Source organism: Colius striatus, chromosome 6, assembly GCF_028858725.1.
Source record: "Colius striatus isolate bColStr4 chromosome 6, bColStr4.1.hap1, whole genome shotgun sequence".
NCBI lineage: Eukaryota > Metazoa > Chordata > Aves > Coliiformes > Coliidae > Colius > Colius striatus.
Window position 1 is genome coordinate 13,834,927 of NC_084764.1, and position 22,574 is coordinate 13,857,500.

The window sequence follows — 22,574 nt, forward strand, 5'->3', positions numbered from 1 at the left end:
ATATTCATTACTGCAAGCACAAATAACATAGGTGTACACAGGTATTGCAAATATTCCATGCTAGTTTCACAATGTACACTTTGGTACCAATAATCTTTTGGGTAAATAGTTAATATGTTATTTTTCCTGGTATAATATGGTAAATTACAAAACAACTATTTTTTACTTCCTGAAAATGTTCCATTTTAAATCTATTTTAAATAATTGAAATATACTAATGACATATCTGTGTTGCATCTGGTGCAGCTGCATATGTTCAGTCATGGTGGTAAGAAGGCAGGGTGGCTGGAAAAGATTGAACTATTGCTGTACAGATTTCATCATTCCAGTTTATGTGTTCATTGCAGAAAACGCCCACTTGTTCTCCTCCTTATTGCTTTGAATTTGAAAGCCTGTCCTATCACCTATGCATTTCATGTAGATGTCAGGTGTAAAAGAGGTAGAACTGCTTTAACACCTCCTGAGCTATTGCTAGGCAAAAGTGGTCTTTTCTCAATAGCAGGCAACTTTACATACTAGGTGATTCCTGGCGATGGATAATAAACACATCCGAGACAGTGAAGCTGCTGTTGTTACCTTACAGTCCTGTCTTATAACATTTGCAAGCTATTTCTCAATCAGAAATATTTGGTCTTGGCTTCTTGATTAGGTCTACCTAAATATTCCTGATGTCCATTGTTAAACCTTTTTGCTCATCAGTTTAGTGTTGCGTTTTCTGAAAATTTCAGGCAACATGTCATCACATGGTGTAAAAAATAAACACCAGATTGCAAACACAACATTAAAAAAAAAAATCTTGTGCTTTTTCAAGTGCGGTGCTTACGAATAATAGGTACCCAGACTGCTTTGATTTTTTTTCTTCAGTGTACCAATGATTGCTCTATAGCACTGAGCTCCATGGAATGACACACAAATAACTAACCAAATACCATCTATTGTGATCACCACAGTGAATTTTAAAGGTGATGGTAATAACACGCGAAATGCTACCAGTTACTCTAGGCAAAGCTTCTTTTAGCATCCAGCACTGACTCAGTTCTACTTCCTCATGAATGACACTAGCCTCAGCCCTCTGCATTTCTTCTCCCAGTGTCTCAAGGATATGGAGATATTCTGGGACTATGAAACCTTATCTTTATTCAGCATTTCACACCAAAAGACATTACTCAGTAAATAATTGGTGAATGCCACATCATACTTCATACTCTTCTAGAAAACAGAGGCTAAAAGGGTTCAAAGGCTCCTACATTACATTTTGAATAGCCCAACACCTTTGTTCTAAGAATAAATAACATGGCTTAAAAATAAATAATTAAATGGGTTCAAACCAGAGGCTTACATTGCTTTTGAGGATATTCACGTATGATCAGCTGTCGAAAGAGTTGAGGTTCAGCTGTGCTGAGCTGTTTTGTGACGGGGGCATCCAGGGATTGGAGCCAAAGGCAGAACCTTAGTTTTTTGCTTAGTGAACAAGAAATGGGTGTGGAGACATCAGACTAGATGACACAGAGAGATAATACACAGTACCAAAAGTCTTGAATACTTTCCAGCAGCATGTAAGACTGGTATGGCCAATCTTCAGGCCAAGATTCAATGAAGAACATTACAAACAATTGTAAGTTAATTCTTAATTGTCAAAGCACATCAGTTTATGGTTATCTTTAACCTCTGATTATTGAAGATAATAAAGTTTATACATGTACTTAAAATTAAGCAAGAGCTTTATTGTTTCATTGAAAGGAATCCACAGTATGCTGGGGAGAAAGTAGCCTGGCCTGCCATGGCCAGGAGAGGCTGTTTTTATATAAAACTGCATAACAAGGTAAAAAATAGGGAAAACTTTTTGAAGAAAATTTCCTCATTCTCACTTCCCACTCCATATCCTTCCACTTTCGTAAATTACCCTTTTTGCATCTCAATTGATGGAAGGACAAAGAAACAACTGTAACTGAGTAGAGCTGCAGCATCACAAGAATTGCAAGGGGCAAGACTGATAAAAGTAAGTCTGGTCCAGCTTCAATATATGAGGCAAAAGAAGCAGAAGAAAGCTAAACATGTACGCTGATAATGAAGGAAAAAGTATATTATAAGCGTCATTGCTGCAGTCTGTTAAAGCATTTGCAGCAGACAAAAGAGAAAAGAATTGGCAAGTAGAATTAATAGAAGAGAAAGGACAGAAAAGTAGTAGAATTATTAAATTAGGTTTTTTGTAATTACTTTAAACAGTGGAGTACACGCTCCAGTGTTCTGAGAGTTAAGCACTTGCATACATCTTTCTCATTGTTTTGAATGAAACTCAAGCATACGACTAGAAATCTTTCCTAAATAGGAGTGTTTCTTCTGAAATCAGGCTGAAGACAGGAATGGAGAGCAGGAATCACATTTCCAGACATAGGTCCGGGTTCAACCGTGTGTATGTGTGATGCTATATTTGAAAATAGTGTGTGCACATATCACAGAGAGAGCACTTAATGTGCTTGAAGTTGGCAGCATGTTTGAGCACCCTGTTAGATTGTGGTGAGAAAGAGAAGGTAAAAGCTCTAAAGGAGAAAGAAAAGACTTGTGAAAGGTTTAGACATTTTTCCAGATTGCTGGTACCCTGCAGTGTGCTCAATAGTAATGCTCTAACTTTTTATTTAGACCCTTCAAAGACAGAAAATATTAACTTATGGAGGTCTTTCTATAAGGATTAAATGCATTATTTTGACTATTGCCATGGTCTATAGAAAATAATGAGAAATTGAGGAAAACATTGACCTGCTTCTGCAGGGGTGTTGGACTAGATGATCTCTAAAAGTCCCTTCCAACCCTACCATTCTATGATCCTATGTATTAGCACCTTTTAGACACTATACAGTTTCTGATTTTAAGTTATTTTTAATTTCTACTTTTTTATAGCATTTTTACCATAATTCAGTCAAGATATATGACAAATCTCAAATAAAGAAGGTGCTCATGACTTTCCTAATCTTACATTGTCATTTGGACAGTTTTCAAGTTCAGCTGTATATTAAAACCTTAGGAGGATTATCCAAATGATATCTGTAGATCAGTGGTTTTCAACCTGTAGTCTGCCATCTGGGAATCTCTGAATTACTCCTGAGCAGTCTGTAAAAATTAACTAAAATCCCAGCCTACTTCGGTTGCTCAAATTCACTACACATCTTCAATGGTAATGTTTCATGACTTTGAAAATCAGAAAGGTTAAAACCCCATTTTTAGAGATTTATTCATCACTTGCTCAGGATATTATTGATCTTTTTGAAAAATCAGCTTATAACTGTGAAGGTTTTGCTTATGTTAAGCAGCAGATGGTTTCTTCTAGATAGCTCCTGGCAGGAAAACATTAAAATGTATTTTTCAGAATATTTTCACTGAATTTTCCTTAAAAATCCTCAAGATTTTAATTTTTCTACGGAAATACTTTTCAGTTCTTGGAAACTGGGCCTTTCAAAGGGCCTTACATCAAGCAAATCCACAGAAGATAACTAAAAAAGCAAAATGTTGTCAGTAGATTAAAGTGTGATCCACAGAAAATGGTGAAAATTAACTATAGAAAACTACAAGTCCACAACCTGAAAGCGTAAAATGTTATTCATTTGTGATGGAGATTTCCCAAACAACGTCACTCCTCTTGTATACTATGTAAATGGGGAAAGTATCAGCCTGGTGTGTTTCATGAGGAAGACCCAACAGTAATTAGATCAGTCACCAAGCCCCAGAATTAAATCTTGAGACAGGGTGGGGACCTGTTGATTTTAGGGGAAAAGTGCCAGAGCCAAACCCAAACCCCACGCTTCAGCCTTTGGGCGCATTCTTAATGAGGTGCTGTATTTTGTAGACTTTCGGTTGCAGCAACTATTTTTTTTTTAATTATGTGTCTGGTAACATTATATAAACGCTACAGGGTTTAGCTTACGAAAGGTTCATGAACTGAACCATGTGGTTTGGTTTGCAGCAATTGGTAACAAAATTCCACCTCAAGTTACATGTAGGTGTCACTCTGATGACAGATAAGCTTCTAAGAAGAATATCACCCCTTCTTACTCAGAGAGGGAATGTGTCTTCCTCACTTTCATCAAGCCTAAGGAACCCTTCCCTTGCTGGGAAAGTTAAGAGGACCTATAATGTGCATGAGAAATCTCAAGTGCTGTTCCAACATCAGACAATATTTGCAGTAGATAGGTATAGCAGATAGCAGAAACTATACAGAAGCAGATACCATACTGGTATTGTAACAAAGGCTATAACAAAGTGAGAAGTGATCTGAGAGTCACTGCACTTTCTCTTCTATCTCAACTTTAATATTTTGCCATTGAGAAGATATTTATGACCAAAAGGCTTATTCCCACTAGCAAAGACAAAAATGATAGGTGCCTCTGAGGTGAACCTACTAGTTTCTGTGAGGACCCTAGCCTCAGGGAGTCAACAGACACTTCTGTGGGGTGAGAGATTGGAGAGACTCATTGAAAGATGAAACTATTAACTCAGGAGGAAAGTCCTGGATTGAGCCATGATCTACCTCTGCTGCTCATAGAAAAGCTGACTATTGACCTAATTATGGCTTAAATACTAAAATCTTCTCTATATATTTAACAATGCAAAAGATGAACAAATTATTTTTAAAATCAGTAGTCCAAGACTTTGGAAACACATTGCAAATCTAGGAAATCCATAGTAAACTGGGAATTGAATAAACAGCTCTGCCTGAAACAGTAGCAAACATATGGAATAATTGGCTAGTGAAGCAAGTAATCTAAATGAATTTAAGAGACAGCTGGACATTTTTATCTCAGGAGAGAAAGGACTGAAGGATATAGTGATAAACCAGGGAGGTGAGGGTGAAATACACTGAAAGAAAAAGCTTGATGAACCAAAGAGCCTTTCTCTAGTCAGCAATTTCTTATGTTTATAAATGTAATATGAAGAGCTGGTATTTGAATATACTATTTCTACATAGTGTCACCATGTCTAAAGAAGAAACATTTTGTTTCAGAAGATGGGTTTAACTGATGCAGCCTCCGCATCCAGTAATAGATTTGCTGGATCCACCCACTAAACACAAGCTCAAGTGCCCCCACTCTAAGCAAAAAGTGAATTATTTACACTGTACTCCATTGCTTCAACTTTCAAATTGCTTCATATCGTAGTACCTTACAAGCGCCTTTTCTTAGCAAATCTGTGGCTAGTGGGAGTGTGATGTGGAGCCATAGATTTCCAGTACAACTAGCCTTCAGGGAAAATTCCCTTTATTACTGTTTTGTCTCCCAACTATGACATTTTGGATGAGCCATGATGGAAATATCAGTATAGTTATTAGCAAAAAAGCCAAATTCATTCCAAATAGTGTCTCTAGCTACATCTGATGTAGTTCATAGTTGTCCTGCTTGTCATCACACTCACATAATAATTTCTTGCAGAAAACAAACAAAAAAACCCCATTAAAAAAACGAGAGAGAAAGAAGCATAAAATACAGAAATGTGGAAACAGCATTCAATTTTCAATACTAACTTTTGTATCCAAGCTCAAAATTCAATTTCAATGCAAGTCCTATATGTGGTTACCTAACTACCCAACTGCTCCACAAATCAGACATTTGGATGTGTGATTGACATGGCTTATGACTGTAATTAATTGTGGTTTTCACTGATTGCAGATGCAAAATTGCACCTCTAGGAAAGGAGGCCAGGTTGAGGCCCTTTCAAAAATCATGTTCTTCAGGTTGAACCAGAAAGATTGTACAGTAAGTTGAATGAATTTCAAAAAGACTTGATTTTCCACTTACTTACAGTTTTTCTTTTTCTGGTGAAACATCACTGGCTTTAACACAGTTTTCCTGATTAACACTGGTGCAAGTTAAAAAAAAAAAAAAAAGAGGTCTCTCTGTGTCTGGAATTAGGGATGTGGGAGAAAGCTGGATGTATCAGTGCTGAGTGTGCGGCTGAACCGCTTGTGTTAGGAAAGCATTGCCATCCTCCTCTGTTTGGAAGCCTTGGGACTAATTGGTGAAATGCCCATTCTGACTCTAAAATGACAATTTTGATAGTACTGTAGCTATTTTACTCTGTCCCCCTCTGTGTCAGATGAGCATTTCTGGAAAGAGTAACCCTTGGTCAAAGTAATGCTGTTTCTAGAAATGTAGATCTGCTCCTACACTCTGCAAATAATGCAACAACCAGGGTCTTTTAAAAGTAAACAAAGCAGGGACGAAAACTGAAAGGAAAGCACTGCCAGCTATAAGTAGAGATTTAATAGAAACCCTTTAAGTTCAACTATATTATCCTTTGTGCCTCATCATTTACTGTGTGGAAGAATTCTAAAATAAGGATCTCCACTATGTTATCACAGGATATGTATTTCTTTGAAGTGTTGTTGTATCTGATTCATATTCCTGATTGCATTTAATGAGGAACAATAAAGCAATGTCGTAAGTTTGTATAATTCAAATAAACACACTAAAATAAGCAGGTAGCCATATTCATTGGGGAGGGGAAGAAATATGGGCATCCCCAGCATATACACTACAACTACAGTTCAAAAATCATTGATTATTTAATTGCCCTATTCAGATATACAATGAAGCTTTCCATTCCTCCTGATAACTGGGATTTTCATTATTCTTCTCTTACCCATCAGGAGAGAGGATAATAAATCCCACTGTCTACAAATCATGCATTGGGCACAGGTCCCTCTGTCTGCACTTACAGTATAGAAGTATTTGTAATAGAGACCATATTTGCTCAGTTCTCTTCTGCTTGGCAGGTTTACCCTTTATGGGAAACTAAGCCTACAGACATAATTCTGTAATCAGTAGACATATTGTTAGTGCAGTATATTTTCCATTAGACTCTATGTGTTGGAAATATCTTCTCCCCCCTCCCCCCCGTTAATTCTCTTTTCTGCGTTTAGATTAATCTAAAAGGTCCCCTTTCTCTTGGGCTAGCACTGCAGGCAACAACTCACTGGAGATTTGTTCCCTAGTGACAGCAGTAAGTCTCACTGGGCTTGCTTGAGAAGACATTTGCCAAACTTTACTGCTCACCCAAAAGACTTTGAGTAGAAAAGAAACTGTCTGAGAGTTGCTAATATTTTACTATTTATATTTGAAGATTTATTTATGTTAGCTGAGATGGTGCCAGGTTGCAGGGTAGAAAAGAACTCCACAATATAGTCACGGGGCCTTGCTGCCTCGCTGTTCTTGGAGTTTTTACTTGGGAGACTTCCAAGGAAGAAATGGTTGGCACAGCACCTGGAAGACAGATAATTTTTTTCTAACTGTGATGGCCTGACTATGTGAATCTTCTATTCAAGTATTTAAGTCCTTAACATATAGTAAAGGTGAATTTTCTTCCTCTCCCACATCTTTTTTTTTCTTCCTATGGTATCTCCTCCATGGCATTTTTAATTGATAGTCCATGATGCTGGCCTACTCAGGTCTCTCAGCCCAAAAAAGAGCCTCTGCAAATTCCAGAACAGCTTCCTCATCTATGTCCTCTTCCCTGGTCCCAACCTGGAGAGCAATGAAGAGAAATGTTTAGGGATATAACACTGGCCTAGACCTTTCATTGAAGAATTTCCAAAAGGTTGAGCTCTTTTACTTCTCCCAGCATGGTATACACTAAAAGTTCTCCTTGGTTCATCCTTGAGGTTCAAAACATATAAGATTTAGTCACTTCTTTGAGAGTTAAGTCCTCTCTGCAGGAGAGGGGGGCTAGTAATACTTACCTGACATACTGGAATGAAAATATAATGTATTTTTTGAGAGATTTATTTTAATTATATTTTCTGCAGGTTTACACAGTTTGGGGAGCTTTGGAAATAGAAAAATGTCAGAATGAGAGAGTTTGCCTGACAGGAAGGGATTTCCTAGTCACAGTTCCAGTTCTCTTGCAGGGGATCTCATAGATTACCAGTGAAGAGAGAAATACAGCTTCTTTTCAATGTGAACCAATCCAGATTTCCTCCTTTGCAAAAAACAAAACCAAAAAACCCAACAACTGAAAACCTAACAACCAGCAAACTATCAGCAGAGAAAACGGAAAGCTCTGCTTTAGCATTTCTGTTTCAGAACATTTTTGCTGTGCTTGCTTCAAGTTCCATTTCCTGCTTCATTTTTTTATTGTGATTGTAGTAGAAAACATATTCCCTTCTTTGTATGTGACTCATAATCATAATTGCTGACTACTCATTCAGTTCAAACTTGCTGCTGTGTCCCAGCCCTTGTCCGAGACCTGCTTTGTTCTAGTATTTGGTTGGGAACATGAGCAGGTTTTATTCCTCTTTTTTTAACTTGCAGGGTAAACAAGGGAGAGATATTACATTTTGCATTTGCTTTCAGACATATCTTATCTTTTGTATTAGTCACTCTAAACTGATGTTTCAGCCCATTTAAAGTTGACCTCTTGAGTTGTGAACTTCCTTGAAAAACACTGATAAGCAAAAAAACTTCAACAGCAATTAGTGAGGGAGTAATGGTGCCATGAGTTAACATTAGTCTTTTATCTCAAGAAAGCAAAATGCAAATGTGGCAAAAGTTCCCAGGTAAAAAAATAAATATATTGGCAAATCAGTGTGGTGGCTTCAGCACGATACTTAGCACAGAAAGCAACCTGTAGTTCAGAAGAATTTTGTTCATTTGATGCTTGTCAAAAGTTGTAATTTCTCTCTCAAGTCAGTGAAGGAAGGTGTGTTGCTGAAGAACAACATCAGCCACCATGGCATTTTCCAGCTTTTTACATTCTGAAATCCCATGAGGACCCCAGCCTTTTGAGAGCAGCCCTTGGGAGAAAGACTTGGTGGGACTGGTACTACTTGACTCCATCTACAGTACTGCATCCAGCTCTGGGGCCCCCAGCGTAAGAAGGGTATAGACCTGCTTGAGCTGGTCCAGAGGAAGAACATGGAGATGACTAAGAGGCTAGAGCACTTCTTATATGAGGACAGGCTGAGAGTTGAGGTTGTTTACCCTCAAGGAGAGAAGTCTCCAGGGAGATCTTACAGCAGCCTTCCAGTACGTAAAGGGGACTTACAAGACAGATGGGGAGGGACTCTTTACCAGTGAGTGTAGTGATAGGACAAGGGGTAGTGATTTTAAACTGAAACGGGGCAGATTTAGATTAGATATCAGAAGAAAGTTCTTTACTGTGAGGGTGGAGAGGCCCTGGCAGAGGTTGCCCACAGAGGCTGTGGATGCCCCCTCCCTGGAAGTGTTCAAGGCCAGGTTGGACAGGGCTTTGAGCAACCTGGTCTAGTGGAAAATGTCCCTGCCTGTGGCATGGGGGGAGAACTAGATGTCCTTTAGGATCCGTTCCAACCCAAATCACTCTATGATTCTATGATCTGTGATCTATGTTCCATGAAAGGTGAAGGACCAACCTCTGCTGCCTTTTCACCTTACCCTCTTAATGTGCACTAGCAATTTGACCATGCATGATCAGTTATTTCCCAATATTGTTTTGGTTTTGCTGAGGAGTTTGTAAATAATGGAAACACATAGTCAGGGATAGAGTGAAGAAATCTTTTCTTAATGACAAATTTGTTTAGGCACCTTTTTTTTTCTTTTTTTTTTTTTTCCTTTTCATGACTTTCTTGATTACTCAGTGATTATTTCATGTAGATCAACCTGAGCTTGGGACAGCTTGAACAATCAGATCCCTGCATATGTCATTATTCACTTTTTCCCATTTTTCCATTGCTTGTCTAAGCCACATGGCCTGATTTCTAATCACTGTCTCTATGAAAGTAGCTGTACTACAGCTTTACTAACAAAAGGAAGGGTGTTACCAAGTTTTCATTCTCTCATAGACAGTGTGGAAACAACTTAGTGAACTAGGAAGAGGCAAGTTAGAAAAAAACATGGAGAATTTTTTTCCCCTGTTCTCTCACATCAGTTCCTTTCCTGAAATGTCAGTGTTAGAAAGCATAGTAGAAAAATGTGATATGGGCTAAGATATATTTTTTTAAAGTCCATCTTATCTAGAGAACAGTAAATCCACATGCACATGGGTCTATGTTAAGAAATAGCAGAAAATCAGAAATTAATGGAATAAATAGATCCTAATGTGTGGGCCTGTGGAAGAACAAAAGAGGGAACCAGTCCTGTGTTCAAGGAGTAAGTCAGAAAGCTGAGGGAGAGATATTCTTGGATCAACATTATGATTATTCCAGAACCCTGCCAGAGCCAAGCAGCTCTTATTCTAGCGGAGCTCTATGCAGCATGAGCACTAAACATCATAGCCATATTCCTACTTGTCCTTTGTGGAGCTCAGCCCTCTAACTGCAAAGCCTAAGTGGCTGGATTCGACAGTACCTTTTATTTTTTCTCTCATTTGACAATTTTCTATTATTTATAACAGATTCTCAGCGTTATTTTTACAAGCACTAACTATGTTATAGGGATATTTGTTCATTCCTCACTTGGAAGGTTGCAATTAGAGACTCCTTAAACTTCCACTCGGACAGTGCGGGGAAAGGACAGAACAGGAAATTTGAACTTGCTTATTTCTAAAGAAGTGCAATATTTGTACTTGCTTTCATATGTTATCAGCATGTTAACAAGCAAGCCAGCAGTGGAACAAGGTAGGGAACTACATGAATATAGGCTTATTCCAGCTTTGATCCAACAATGGGAAAGTCCTAACATAGGACTTTCCTAACAAAGTCCAAGTATAGCTGCTGCCTAAGCTGCCTCTTTTGCCACTGCTGGAGCGTTATGCTGGGTGCAGTGGTATGAGTCTGCCAGCATAAATGGGCAAGGTAAAGCAGGAAGTTATTAGTAACAATCCCGCCCACCCACTGCATCCCAAAACTCACTGTCTAATTGCTAAGTGGATCGGCTTGGAATGAATTTATCTACAAACACTCATCCAGGCAAAATTAATCTGTGCAAATACTCATGAGAAAAATAAATAATAAACTGATCAGACTCACCGTCCTCCAAGAAACACAAAACACTCCTTCATGCTCAAGTAGGAGGACAAAAACCCCATAATTCTTATTACAGAACAGGTAGTTTAAGAGCTATAGGTTTGATTAAAACTTTATAATGTTTTAAGAGCACACACTTTAATTAATATTCCCTTAAAATGAAAGTGACTCAGTTTTTAAAGAGGCTTAAAAACATGACTGTGGTGGTTTATCCGGATGTCCACCAAGTCATAAAATCACTCCCCCTCCTAAACTGGACAGGAGAGAGAGAGAGAAATATAACAAATGGCTTGTGAGTTGAGATGAGGACAGAGAGATCACATGGCAATTAGCATCATGGGCAAAACAGACTCAACTTAGGGAGAAAAAAGGTTTGATTTATTAAAGAAACAATAAGAGCAGGGAGATGAGACATAAAACCATCTTAAAAACACCTCCCCCACCCCTCCTCTTCCCAGGACTCCCTTTCCTTCCCCCCTAGTGGTGCAAGGTATGGGGGATGGGGGTTGCAGTCAGTTCATTCCAGATGGACTTTGCCACTGCTTCTTCTCAGGAGGAGGCCTCATCACACTTTCCACTGCTACACTGTGAGGTCCCTCTCACAAGAGACAGTCCCTCCAGTGTGGGTCCTTCCCATGGGCTGCAGCTTCTCATGAACTGCTCCAGCATGGGGCCTCCCACAGGGGCAGCTTCTCACACAATGCCCCAGCGTGGGTCATCCACCGCGAGAACAGTCCTTCAGGGACAGACTGCTCCAGCCTAGGTTCCTCACAGGATCACAAGTCCTGACAGCAAACCTGCTCTGGCATGGGCACTTCCCCCATGAACTCCGAGGTCCTGCCAGGAACTTGCTCCAGGATGAACTTCTTACGGAGTCACAGCCTCCTTCAGGCATCCACCCACTCCAGCATGGGGTCCTCCATGGGCTGTGAATGGGTCTCTGCTTCCCAGTGGTCCTCCATGGACTGCAGGGGGACAACCTGCTTCACCATGGTCCTCATCACATATCACAGGGGAGCCTTTTCAGTACCTAAGCACCCTCCTCCCCCTCCTTCTCCACTGACCCTGGTATCTGTGGAGATGTTTTCTCATTCTCCCTCCATGCTACTACTGCAGTTTAGCAACTGCGCAACAACTTCTCCTTCTCAAATATGTTATTCACAGAGGCATTACTTCCCATCACTAATTGGCTAGGCCTGGGTCAGGTGCAGGGTCCAGCTTAGAATTGACTGGCCCTAACCCTGTGAGCTACACAGGAAGCTTCTGGAAACTCTTTGTTTAAAGAAGCCACCCCTGTAGCCCTTCTGCTACCAAAAACAGCTGGCCAAGGCAAAACCACTGCAGTGATGCAAAATACTAGCTTTTGGAATGAGGAAAAACATTTTCTATTAACTAAAATTACTTAGTAGATAAAGTAGGAATAAATAGATCCTATTCCTGCAGAGTATTTGTGCACTCCTTTACAGATTAGCAGCAGAGGATTGTGCTAATTAGACTGCCAACAGACTGTGTTGGATCCCCCTGCTCTTCAGGTGCAGAAAAAAAAATCAGTACAAAAATAAAAATGAGTTCAAAATTGCTGATCAAAAATAATCGATAACTCTGCTCACTGACCTTGCTGTCACTTGCAAGGCTGGTGAAGACTGACCACATCACAAAAATAATCAAGGTCTAATGTGATGCTGACCTTGTTGTGTCTTTTATGTTTTGTCATGGAAATAACAGAATCTCTGCACAGGTTATGCATTTATAATTCATATTGGTTTGCTATACTGGTAATTTTCTGTGATAAAGACATTAAAATAGTGTCAATAAACCAGGAACAAGTGATGTGTAAAATAATTAATGCTAAAAGGACCATAATAAGTTACTTATTAAAATCCATGGATGGATTATGTAACTCTGTGATTACAAAGACTGTGGAGCACATGACTCAGTATACATCTTTTGGTGCAAACACCTCATTGCACTCTGTCAGATTACTAGCTCCTGACATTAAATAAAATTCAGGTGTGATTTATGGAGTAGCCTTTTGATAGGAGCTGGAATCTGAAAAGGTTTAGGCTTCAGGAGTGTTCAGCACTGTTTTCATTACCTACTGATATAATGTAAGTATTACATTTAGTCAACTGAATTATGTGTAGTTGTCTCAGATTCTCCCTGACTCCCTGTAGTCATTGTTCCACTCATAATAAAATTATCCTATCAGTTTGCCACAAGAGGAAGATTGGAGTTCACTAAATTACAGCCATATGTGTTTGTGCACTAGACAAAGTGATATCAATTAAAAAAAAAGAAAAAAACATACAACAAAACAAAGCCAACTAGATTCTATTTTTAACTTGTTCACGGAGAACAGGGAGACTGGCTCATAGAAGAGGCCACCACTGAATTCCAAGCACTGGAAATTTCATTTTCCTTAATTAGTTAAAAAGCATCTACCTAGAACAAGAAAATAATAAAACAATGAGCAAGTTGATAAATAATATGTCAAAAATTATAGCCTCCTCTATGACTAATTAGTTTGAAAGATTTGCTATGTGAGGTGGAAGCATAATTTTGCACTTCTTTCTCCCCGCTCCCCATATAATTTTATCTTTTCTAGACAGCAGGAAAATGGTGGTTTTATACACGGACAACAAAACACCCCAGCTCTGACAGCTGAAGCGAAGCCATCTCTGTGGTTTAGTAGTACTGCCACACAGAAGACCTGAATTTGGGAGTGGCCTGAGGGCACTCTCTTTATGAACCTTTGATGCTCCGATGTGTCACAGAGGTGATACGCTTTGACTCCAGGCAGCAGCGGTTGCTGACGGCTCCTGACTCTGTAGGCACCTCCTGATAGCTGAATTGTGACACAGCACTCGCCTGGTGTGGTAGGAGATTGCTTGGCCCTGTCCTGGTTGGGGAATGAATGAAGTTAGTAGCTGTTTTCTGTACTATGCACTGGTACACAAAACTCTCCCCAAATTAATCTGGCTGTGTATTGGAAGAACTGTTTGCAGAGCTTCTGCAGCAACAGCTGTGCTTCACACTAAGGGTAATGCAGAATGACTTCTCCAAACTATTTCTGCTTGCAGCCTGAGATTATTCCTTTGAGTTCCAGTGAATTACTACTTTTTAAAGTTTATTTTTTAACAGTTACTAGCTGTTGTGACTTTTGTGCCTATAATCATTCAACTGAGGACCAGAAGTTACTAGCGTTTAGTTAAATCTAGATAATGGCATCCATGCCATCTCCCTCAACTTCTGAGACATCAAAGTAACTTACGTGTGCTGACTTTTGAGCAAGTCTTCCAATTCTTATTTCACTGGGTATTCTTTTTTTCTTCTACTTTTCTGCTGTCTTCATATCATTGATTGGTTTTATGCTGGAACTCTGTACTGTTTCTCATCAGGTGAAGGTAGCTCCAATGTGAAGGTAACTATGGATTTTCATAAGTTCTTCTTATCCTGGTACTGTCAGGGTGTTCTGGATAATATTTTGTAGTTACATTTAGTCATTTTAGTCCTGTCATGATGTTTCTCAGATACTGTATACGAGCTAAGATTTCTTGTTTCTCTGCTATTGCTTTACAGGTCAATTTTATTTTATTGCTGGATTCACACCTATCCATTATGGCTGTAGATCCCTTTCTTCTTTCCTATTCAGTGTTTCATGCTTAGCTGATGCTTCTTTAACTGATCTGTTGCCCATCCATTGTCCATCTTTTGTATCGCAGCTAACGTCCAAGGAAATTATCTAGATTTATGTTTCTATGCTGCCAGTCACTGAGGTTTAGCTGATGAGTATGGTCTTATTGAGGATATCATTTACTTATTATGGGATCAAGATCAGAAAAAATAATGCTTGGCTCTGCTGAAATCTGAAGAATCAAACTAATAAAAAAAATGAGAAATCCTTCTACCTTTTACTTCATTCACAACTTCTTGACTGCATTTGTATTCCAGACACTTGCAATCTTGTACAGTATAGCAAGTTCATACAACAGGTTATGGACACAATCTTAACACGAAGCAGAGTGTAACTCACACTTGTATCTTGACAGCCACTCTGTGGTAATTGCTTACATGCATGTTCTCTCTTCATGGTAAATGCAGCATTTCTGGGACAATTTACCTCCTAAAGATGGGATAAATTTCCATTTCTGGAGAGTATGCACAGTTCATTACTAAAGAACAGCTGATATAATACATATTCACACTTTAAGCTATTCTACCTGAGATTGTCCCTATACTCTACTTTCTGGTCTATCACAGAGATAATGAACCTAACATTTGCTTTAAGGAGGGCACAGCAACTTCAACTTTTGAGACTGGATATCATAGCAAGTCTGTAGCTGGGAGGGAGTGTGATGCAAGACAAGTCCTATGTGTACTTTTACAGTTAGTGTTTCCAAACTGCTCCATGAAAACGTGTGTCAACTGTGTTTGGTAGTGTGAAAAAATTTGCAAAAGTATTACTTAAATATATGTTGTTCTAAGGAGAATTTAATATGTTAGTTCATGGTCACAGTACTACATAGCAAGGTCTAAGATAAGTTTTCTGTTATAAGTGCATATTGCTTTGAACTTTTTTGTTAATTGCGTGTTCCTAGTCTCTTAGGCCAAAATACCGAACCTGTGATGCCAAAAAACAATGCTTTATGGAGAATTCAGAATTTATTTTCTTATTAGGCTAGATTTGGGTTGGCTGTGGTCCTTCTCCAAATGTTTTACCTGTCTCATTTTCAGTGAAATATTTTTTGAAACATCTTACATTTCAGTCTACAATAACACTATTTTTGTTGAGCTGGATGAAAGGCACTCAGACCTTTGTGAGTTCAAGCACAGAGGTGAGGAGACAAGCATTCTTCTGTTTAGAATTTGTAATTTGGGGGTTTTGTTTTGACAAATTTCTCTTTACTAAGAACTACAAAATCTATATGCCATGCAAAAGCATTTGTGTAAAAACGTGTTGATTGCAATGCTTGGAGTAGAGCAAAGAGTTGCATCCATAATCTTCGCAACTGGACGCAGATTTAGGGGCAGCCTTTAAATGAAGTGGTACATATCCTGCTGTAAGAATCTCCCCACAGCACTAGGAATAGGGGCAGGTACATCAGAACTAGTAACCACCTGTTAGTACCATATGTGGTTGTTCGTGCCACTATGTGGCAGGGAAGTTCAGTGACTCCTGTATCACCATAGTGGCTACCTCCATCTCAGATGAGCTCCTGCCAGAGGCTTTGATCAGAGGAAATCTTTGTAGGTACAGAACTGCATGAATTGACTCCATGTTTATTTTCACTATCTATGAGAAGGTGAGTCAACTGAGAATGTGGAGCTGATGCCAGCAGAGACTTTTCTTATATCCACAAATCAGGCTGTTCACATTCATGATCAATGACAGAGAATAAGATTCAGATAAAAAAAGCAGTCTGCTATATAAATCTTTTAAGACCAAAAGATCTTATTGGATTCCATATGAGAAGGAAAGATACTGTCCTCTACAAAATTCATATTTATGGAAGGGTTCTTGTTCTTAGCAACACCCAAATATTGGTATGACTTTTGTTCTGATTTCTCCAAGTTGTTTAAGAGATCACACTTGCATCAAATAATGCAATAGCAAATAAAGAATTTATTCTATTGGAATCCCAAGTGTTCGGAATTCTATTGGAATTCAAGTGTTAGGATCAAGTAATCCATAGCAGCAGCCAGCAAAAGTGGTAGTACAGCCAAGTGAATAGTACACAGGGACCTGGCAGACATGGGGAATTTTCTTCCTTATATCTGTGAACTACTTAGGTAGGGCACTTCTTTCTGCCTCAATTATTCCTTCTAAAAATGGCAATAATGATACTGTTGTCCTTTGTGATGCTAGGCCGTACTACAATAACCTCTTCTTTACTGGAGGAACTAGGAGATATAAGAAATACAAATGCTGCTTTCAAGGCTAGGAGAAGACTGTTGGCAAAGTTGCTACCTCTTGGTTGCAAAAATTTTGGTTTCAAATTTTTTACTAGACTGAATTATCATCTAATAAATATAGTATCTCATTTAAAGCTAGCTTTACTGAGGAATGTATACTGCATTCACCACACCAAAATTCTTAGTCTTTATATAATCTTTTATTCCTTAGTTGTTCTTACTACAGCAATAATGGACAACATAATCCTTTTAAGCAGCACTTGTTTTCAGTGTCCAATAATTCCTTGAAATAATTAGATTCTGAGATGACATTTTTCATGCTTCTTTTCATCTCAAGAGTGAATATTTTGCATGTTTAATTTAAAAAATACAAAACCAAGACAGGTTATTTTTCAGACTAAGAAATTCAAGAAAGGGCAGGTATTATTTGGTTTGGTTTTTAGCAGTTCTGAAATGCACCATTCAATCTCGTTTTCTTTCCTCAATTTGTTGAGTATTGCATCTTATCTTATACAGGAAAAAGAAGAGAAAAAATATTTTTTTTTTTAAAGTGATATAGGAGCTCAAATTTTGTGAAAAGCCAACTGGGTACATTTGCATAAGTCGCTTAGGCTCAAAGTTTCTCAGATATATTCAGCTGGGTTTAATTGAAATAATTGCATTTTAGTTGAAATTAGTTACTTGCAACGGTGTAAGGTTCTTTTAAAGTTTTGGTTTACTTGAAAATTTTGGTCAGAATTGAGTGGCCACCTTAACACCAAAAAGCAGCTGATTACAAATGAGGTCCCATTGGAAAGGCCTTGCTAATGCTAGTGGTAGTTGATGAGAACAACCACTGTCACTGGTCAGTGACCCTGACTCTGTCTGTCAGGTCAAAAATAATGCATAGATATTTTTAAAATTCCTGTAGAAAGGCTGAACTTCTGTCATAAAATGGGCACTCATGTTTTTCCTTTGACTTTGCTAACCTACTTTATTTATTTAGTGACTGGAGAATCAAAATGAGAAGGACTAGAACTTCATTTGGTTGTACTGATGTCCCCCATCATGTACCAGGATATTCTTCCCAGTCAATTGTATATAGCTAACCTTTATCCTCTTTTAAATATCTCCTTAAAGCTTGCCTCTCACCTGTGACTACAAATCACTCTCACCTGTCTTTTGTTGGGTGAGTGACTCTTGCTTTTCTGCTAAACTCTTTGTTTTATTGTTATTTAATTCTCCCAAAACACCTCCACTCCTCACATCTCTCTAGGAACTCTGTCTGATATGTGAATTCAGGAAACGTTGGGATGAGGGCTGAATTATTTTCAGTATACCTAGGTGGACCTGCTTCTGCAGGGGTTTGGACTAGATGATCTCTAAAGATCCCTTTCAAACCCTACCATTCTATGATTCTATATTACTGATATGTTTAGCCTAACCCAAGGAGACTGACCCTAAACTGACACCCTTTGCACCATCCTAACACAAGATAATAACAGAGAATTTTATAGACTAGCAGGTATTTACAGGGCAAATGATGGTACTGAAGGGTGGTTGGTTGTGTTTGTGTAAGCAAATAAATATGGATAAATCTTCTGCAGGTACTTGAACCTATTGAGTGCATAAATCATACCTAGCCTGCTACATTAATACACAATAAACTACTATGAAGACATCACTCCATTGCTTTCAAGGATCCACAGTCCTCATCTGTAACAATAGCCAAACTCAACTCAAGTTATATTTAAAATTTTTGCTAATCAGTATGGATTTGAATGCTTTTTAAGAAGTACCTCGGTTCATTTTAAGTGCTGCAATTGAAGCTCTGTCATTAGAAAAGAAACATTTGGGGGTCTGAGAAACAAAACAGGAATTTCAGTAAGGTAATTATCATAACAGTCGAATCTGGGAGTGCAGAAGTGGTACTCTGTGATGCAAATGCTACTCCTCAGAGCTACAGTCTGAAACTAGGTATTTCCCACCAGATAATTCAAACTAAGTTTTGGGGTTTTTTTGGTTTGTTTTTTTTTTTAATCATACAAATGTTTCAAACACTCTTACATCTATTCATTACAGCAGGAGTGGTTATTTTGTTTTATAATAGGAACCCTTGCAAACAATCCAAGTGTAATAACCAGTAGCATAAAATTATCAATGATTTAGCTGATGCTGAACTTCTCACTTGTCAAACAGCACAGATTGGTTTTTCTCCCTTTTCTTAGCTCTTAGGTAAATTTCACTGCTCAATAGCATCTCACACCAGACAAAGAGCAGGCAAGGGATGAAAAAGCATTAAGCATAAGTGTGGCATGGCCAACATAATTTCTTGTTTGTGAATGAAAACCAGGGTTGTAAGCTAAGTGAGAAATGCTGGCTGGAAGCTGCTTTGAATCCCTCCAAGTGAAAACATCAGGGATCAGAAAGTTCCAAAGGCAAGTGAAAGGCTGCTGATGAATTATTTTGTGTATGTTTTAATTACCTTATCATCCTGAGATTTTTGTGTATTGATCTGAACAGTAGTAATAAAGCTCTTTCCTCCCCTCTAGAGCTTTGTCTACTATGTATGTTTCTAAGGAGAGAAATTAGTCATCTTCCAGACTAGCATGGAGAAAGAGGGGGAAAAAATGCAAATGGCTGGGCATGATCTCTTCTGCTATTCAATATGTTTAAATCTAAATTGTTCATATAATTATTCCAGCATATATTTTCTTCTAGGCTGCAGCCAGGCAGAAAAATTTAAAACATGAAAAGTTGGAAAATGCTAATGTGAAGTAAATGTAGTTAAATGTTACATTCCTTTCAATGTCATTGTTATGTGTCATACTAAATTTAAAGGAAAATATTAGCCTGAGAGTCAATGTATTAGGGGGATTTACAATAACTAACCTTTTAATAACCCTGAAGAAAAACCCTGAAATGAACATTGCTAACATTTTATCAAGAATGGCTCTGGACAAAGGTGACTGAGAGGGATATCTCAGAATAATTTTGAGAAGGTATTTTTTTGTGAGCTCTTCAGGGATCCTCTGTAATGTGAAAGCTAACTATTCACTTTAGATATTAACCAGAATAAATCACAATAATAAAAGATATGGATAATGATCTTTATTAGGTAATGGCAAAAGAAGAAGAAGAAAAAAAGTGGTTTCACAACAGCACTGAAAGGAAAGCATTTTGAACATCATGTTACTTGTAGATAAACTTGGACACTCATTTAAGCCTAAATTCTATGAGGAACTTACACTGAGAATTTGGCTCAGCTTAAAACTGCAAATTCTCTCATCAAATCACAAAGCAATACAGTAGCAAACTTGAAAATGAAGTCTCTCTGTCCAACTTTTCTCTCAGTCACTGGGACAAGCTGCCTAATGTCTCCCCATTTTGCTCTCCTCACAAATGAGGCTGCCAAACTACAGCTGAGACTTGTGAGACACACACTGGCAAGCAGAGACTAGTGGGTCCCCCATGAAGCTCTTGCATGAAGGATGGGGCACATGTATGAGCGATGGGATTCCAAATCCCATCTTTATCCAATAATAATTATTAATTAATTAATACTTAACACCCATCTAATGTTTTACAAGCATTAACTAATTAAGCTAATTCACCCAAGGTCAGTCCTTTGTACTCTCACAATACCCAAGATCTTTTTGATCATACACCCTAAAGAGTAAAAACAGTATATCAGTAATGTTAGTTTTAGCCTAACATTATTTGGCAATTTTGATCATTAGGGATGAGATTAATCAAATATCTACTATGTCCCATTTTTGCATTTTATCTTCAATTCTGCATTTAATATCTTTATTAATAGCTACTGCTCAGTGGCCTTAAAGAATTTTGCCATTGAACAGAAACTTTTCTTTCCAGAGCCTTATGCTAATTAGTACCTTGTTTGTGGCTTCAGTGTGATTTATGAGCTACTCTGAGCCCTGAATAACAAAATATCAGACTATCTCCATAACTGTCTATTAATTTGTTTATCTTTCTGACTGTCTGCCTATCTGCTGAAATTTAAAACAGTGCAATAACTTCAAGAACAGTGACATTAATGCAGCATTAGATTAAAAGAATGTTACTTTATACAGGCATAAATGTAATTTAGAGGCACTTAGAGGAAGCTATATACTTAACATGATTTTTGGCCAGTGAAGACAGGTTGATCCCACTCATTTTGAGATTGCTAATTTACAGTTAATTAGGAAGATTGATTCTGTTCTCTGTTGCATAGGCCCAACCCTAAATGCATTTTTCCAGTTTCCGTGGCACCATGCTAGTTATCATTGTCATGGTGCACATATAACTGAATCACACGGTCCTTCATAAAACATTATACGTGGGGAGTTTGAGAAAGTAAATCTAGTAACCATAACAAACATTTTTTCTGATTTACTCTGTAGATTAAAATCTAGTGCCATCTGAATTTAAAACAACTTTCAAATGACATTCCTTACAGAAGATTTACTGCAATTAGCAAATAAAACGAGAGAGTTGATTTAATCCTCAACTAAAATAACACAATTTCAGAGTTTCAGGGAAATAAAATATTGACATTTTGCTTGAAGGAACTTGTATCCTTAAATAAATGCAGTGGGCATGGCATACTTAAGCTTGTGCCTTTTATAGAAGCTAACATTTATTTTCAATGTGTTATCTCTTGAGGAGATTCTTCCCCTGTACTCTCAAAATACAAGCTGATATGAACGGATTCGGGGGAGGAGAGAAGATGTTGGAATAATCTGCAGCTAGTGTGGGCTAGCAGTAAATTGCTGCTCCCTTAGAGCAAGGGAGAAAGCAGAGGAGGAGCTACCCTTCAGGTGAAAGTCTTGGGGCTTGATGTCTTGTGGGACTGTCCTGTCCTGGTGCAGGTTAGTGCATCAGGCATGCGTAAAGATAGAATCTATTCTCCTCATCTTGTGTGATTAATTGAAAAAATGGATCTTCAAAAAGAACATTTTGCTTGTGTCTATATCCTTGTGCCCAAAAACCATTTGATGAAAAGTCCATCTAGTAAGGTGTTTGTTTAAACTGGTCATTTTTCCTAAGTTTGGTTTTCAGTACAACTGCAGGTGTCAGACTTTGGGGGCTATGAACCTTGCAGGCTATAAAACAGGACAAATCTTGCTATGTCCCTGCTGCACCAGACTGTGGCTGGCTGCAATGGTCTTCCCAGCCAGTTATCTTTCTCAGTATCAGCATCTTCCCTTGCCATTGCACGTAGCTATTACAAGCACACATCATCCCATCTCTATCCTACCAAAGCTACAGTTACAGTGGGGCATTTTTCTTCTGGCTGGATTGTTTTAATAAAGCATACTTTCTAGTAATTTTGCACCAGAAAATTTGCCCTAGGTTTTCTGCCGTGGGAGTACTACACTAGTGATCTGCAAATAAATAAATTCCTTCACTTATCACTTTACAGACGATTAGGAAACTTTTCACAACAAGTTTATGGAAAATTCCCAGGTACTCTTTTAAAACAGCAAAAAGAGGTGTGTTGAGTCTATCTGGAAAAGTATAGATATACTAAACCTGAGAACCTGTAGAGGGCCAGCGGCATTTTGTTATCCATTTTGGTAAAGAAAGAGATAAGGAGGATTGAGATACTTGCTATAGAATGGTTCCCAGACTCGGTAATTTTCTTTTCAAAATTTCAGTATCACCGTGTTCACTATCTTTCTCTTATCCCTTAACCTTTCAATTTTGCAGTCCTCAGTGCTCATAATCCCACATGCCACCAGTTGCAAAG

General features: G+C 38.2%; 1 protein-coding gene across 10 annotated transcripts in view; it reads left to right on the forward strand.

Moving 5' to 3' along the window:
- The window catches only part of MEIS2 (Meis homeobox 2), a 176,299-nt gene that overhangs the window by 114,348 nt on the left and 39,377 nt on the right, over nucleotides 1-22,574 (forward strand). The window contains exon 10 of one of the 10 annotated variants that reach the window (XM_061998663.1): nucleotides 13,533-13,829. The exons of 8 other annotated variants lie outside the window; for them this stretch is intronic. In XM_061998663.1, the coding sequence (XP_061854647.1) occupies nucleotide 13,533 (1 nt within the window). In that variant the 3' untranslated portion in view covers nucleotides 13,534-13,829. Of the gene's footprint in view, nucleotides 1-5,657; nucleotides 5,744-13,532; nucleotides 13,830-22,574 lie in introns of those variants that run through there. One more of the 10 variants, XM_061998665.1, reaches the window with a different exon arrangement.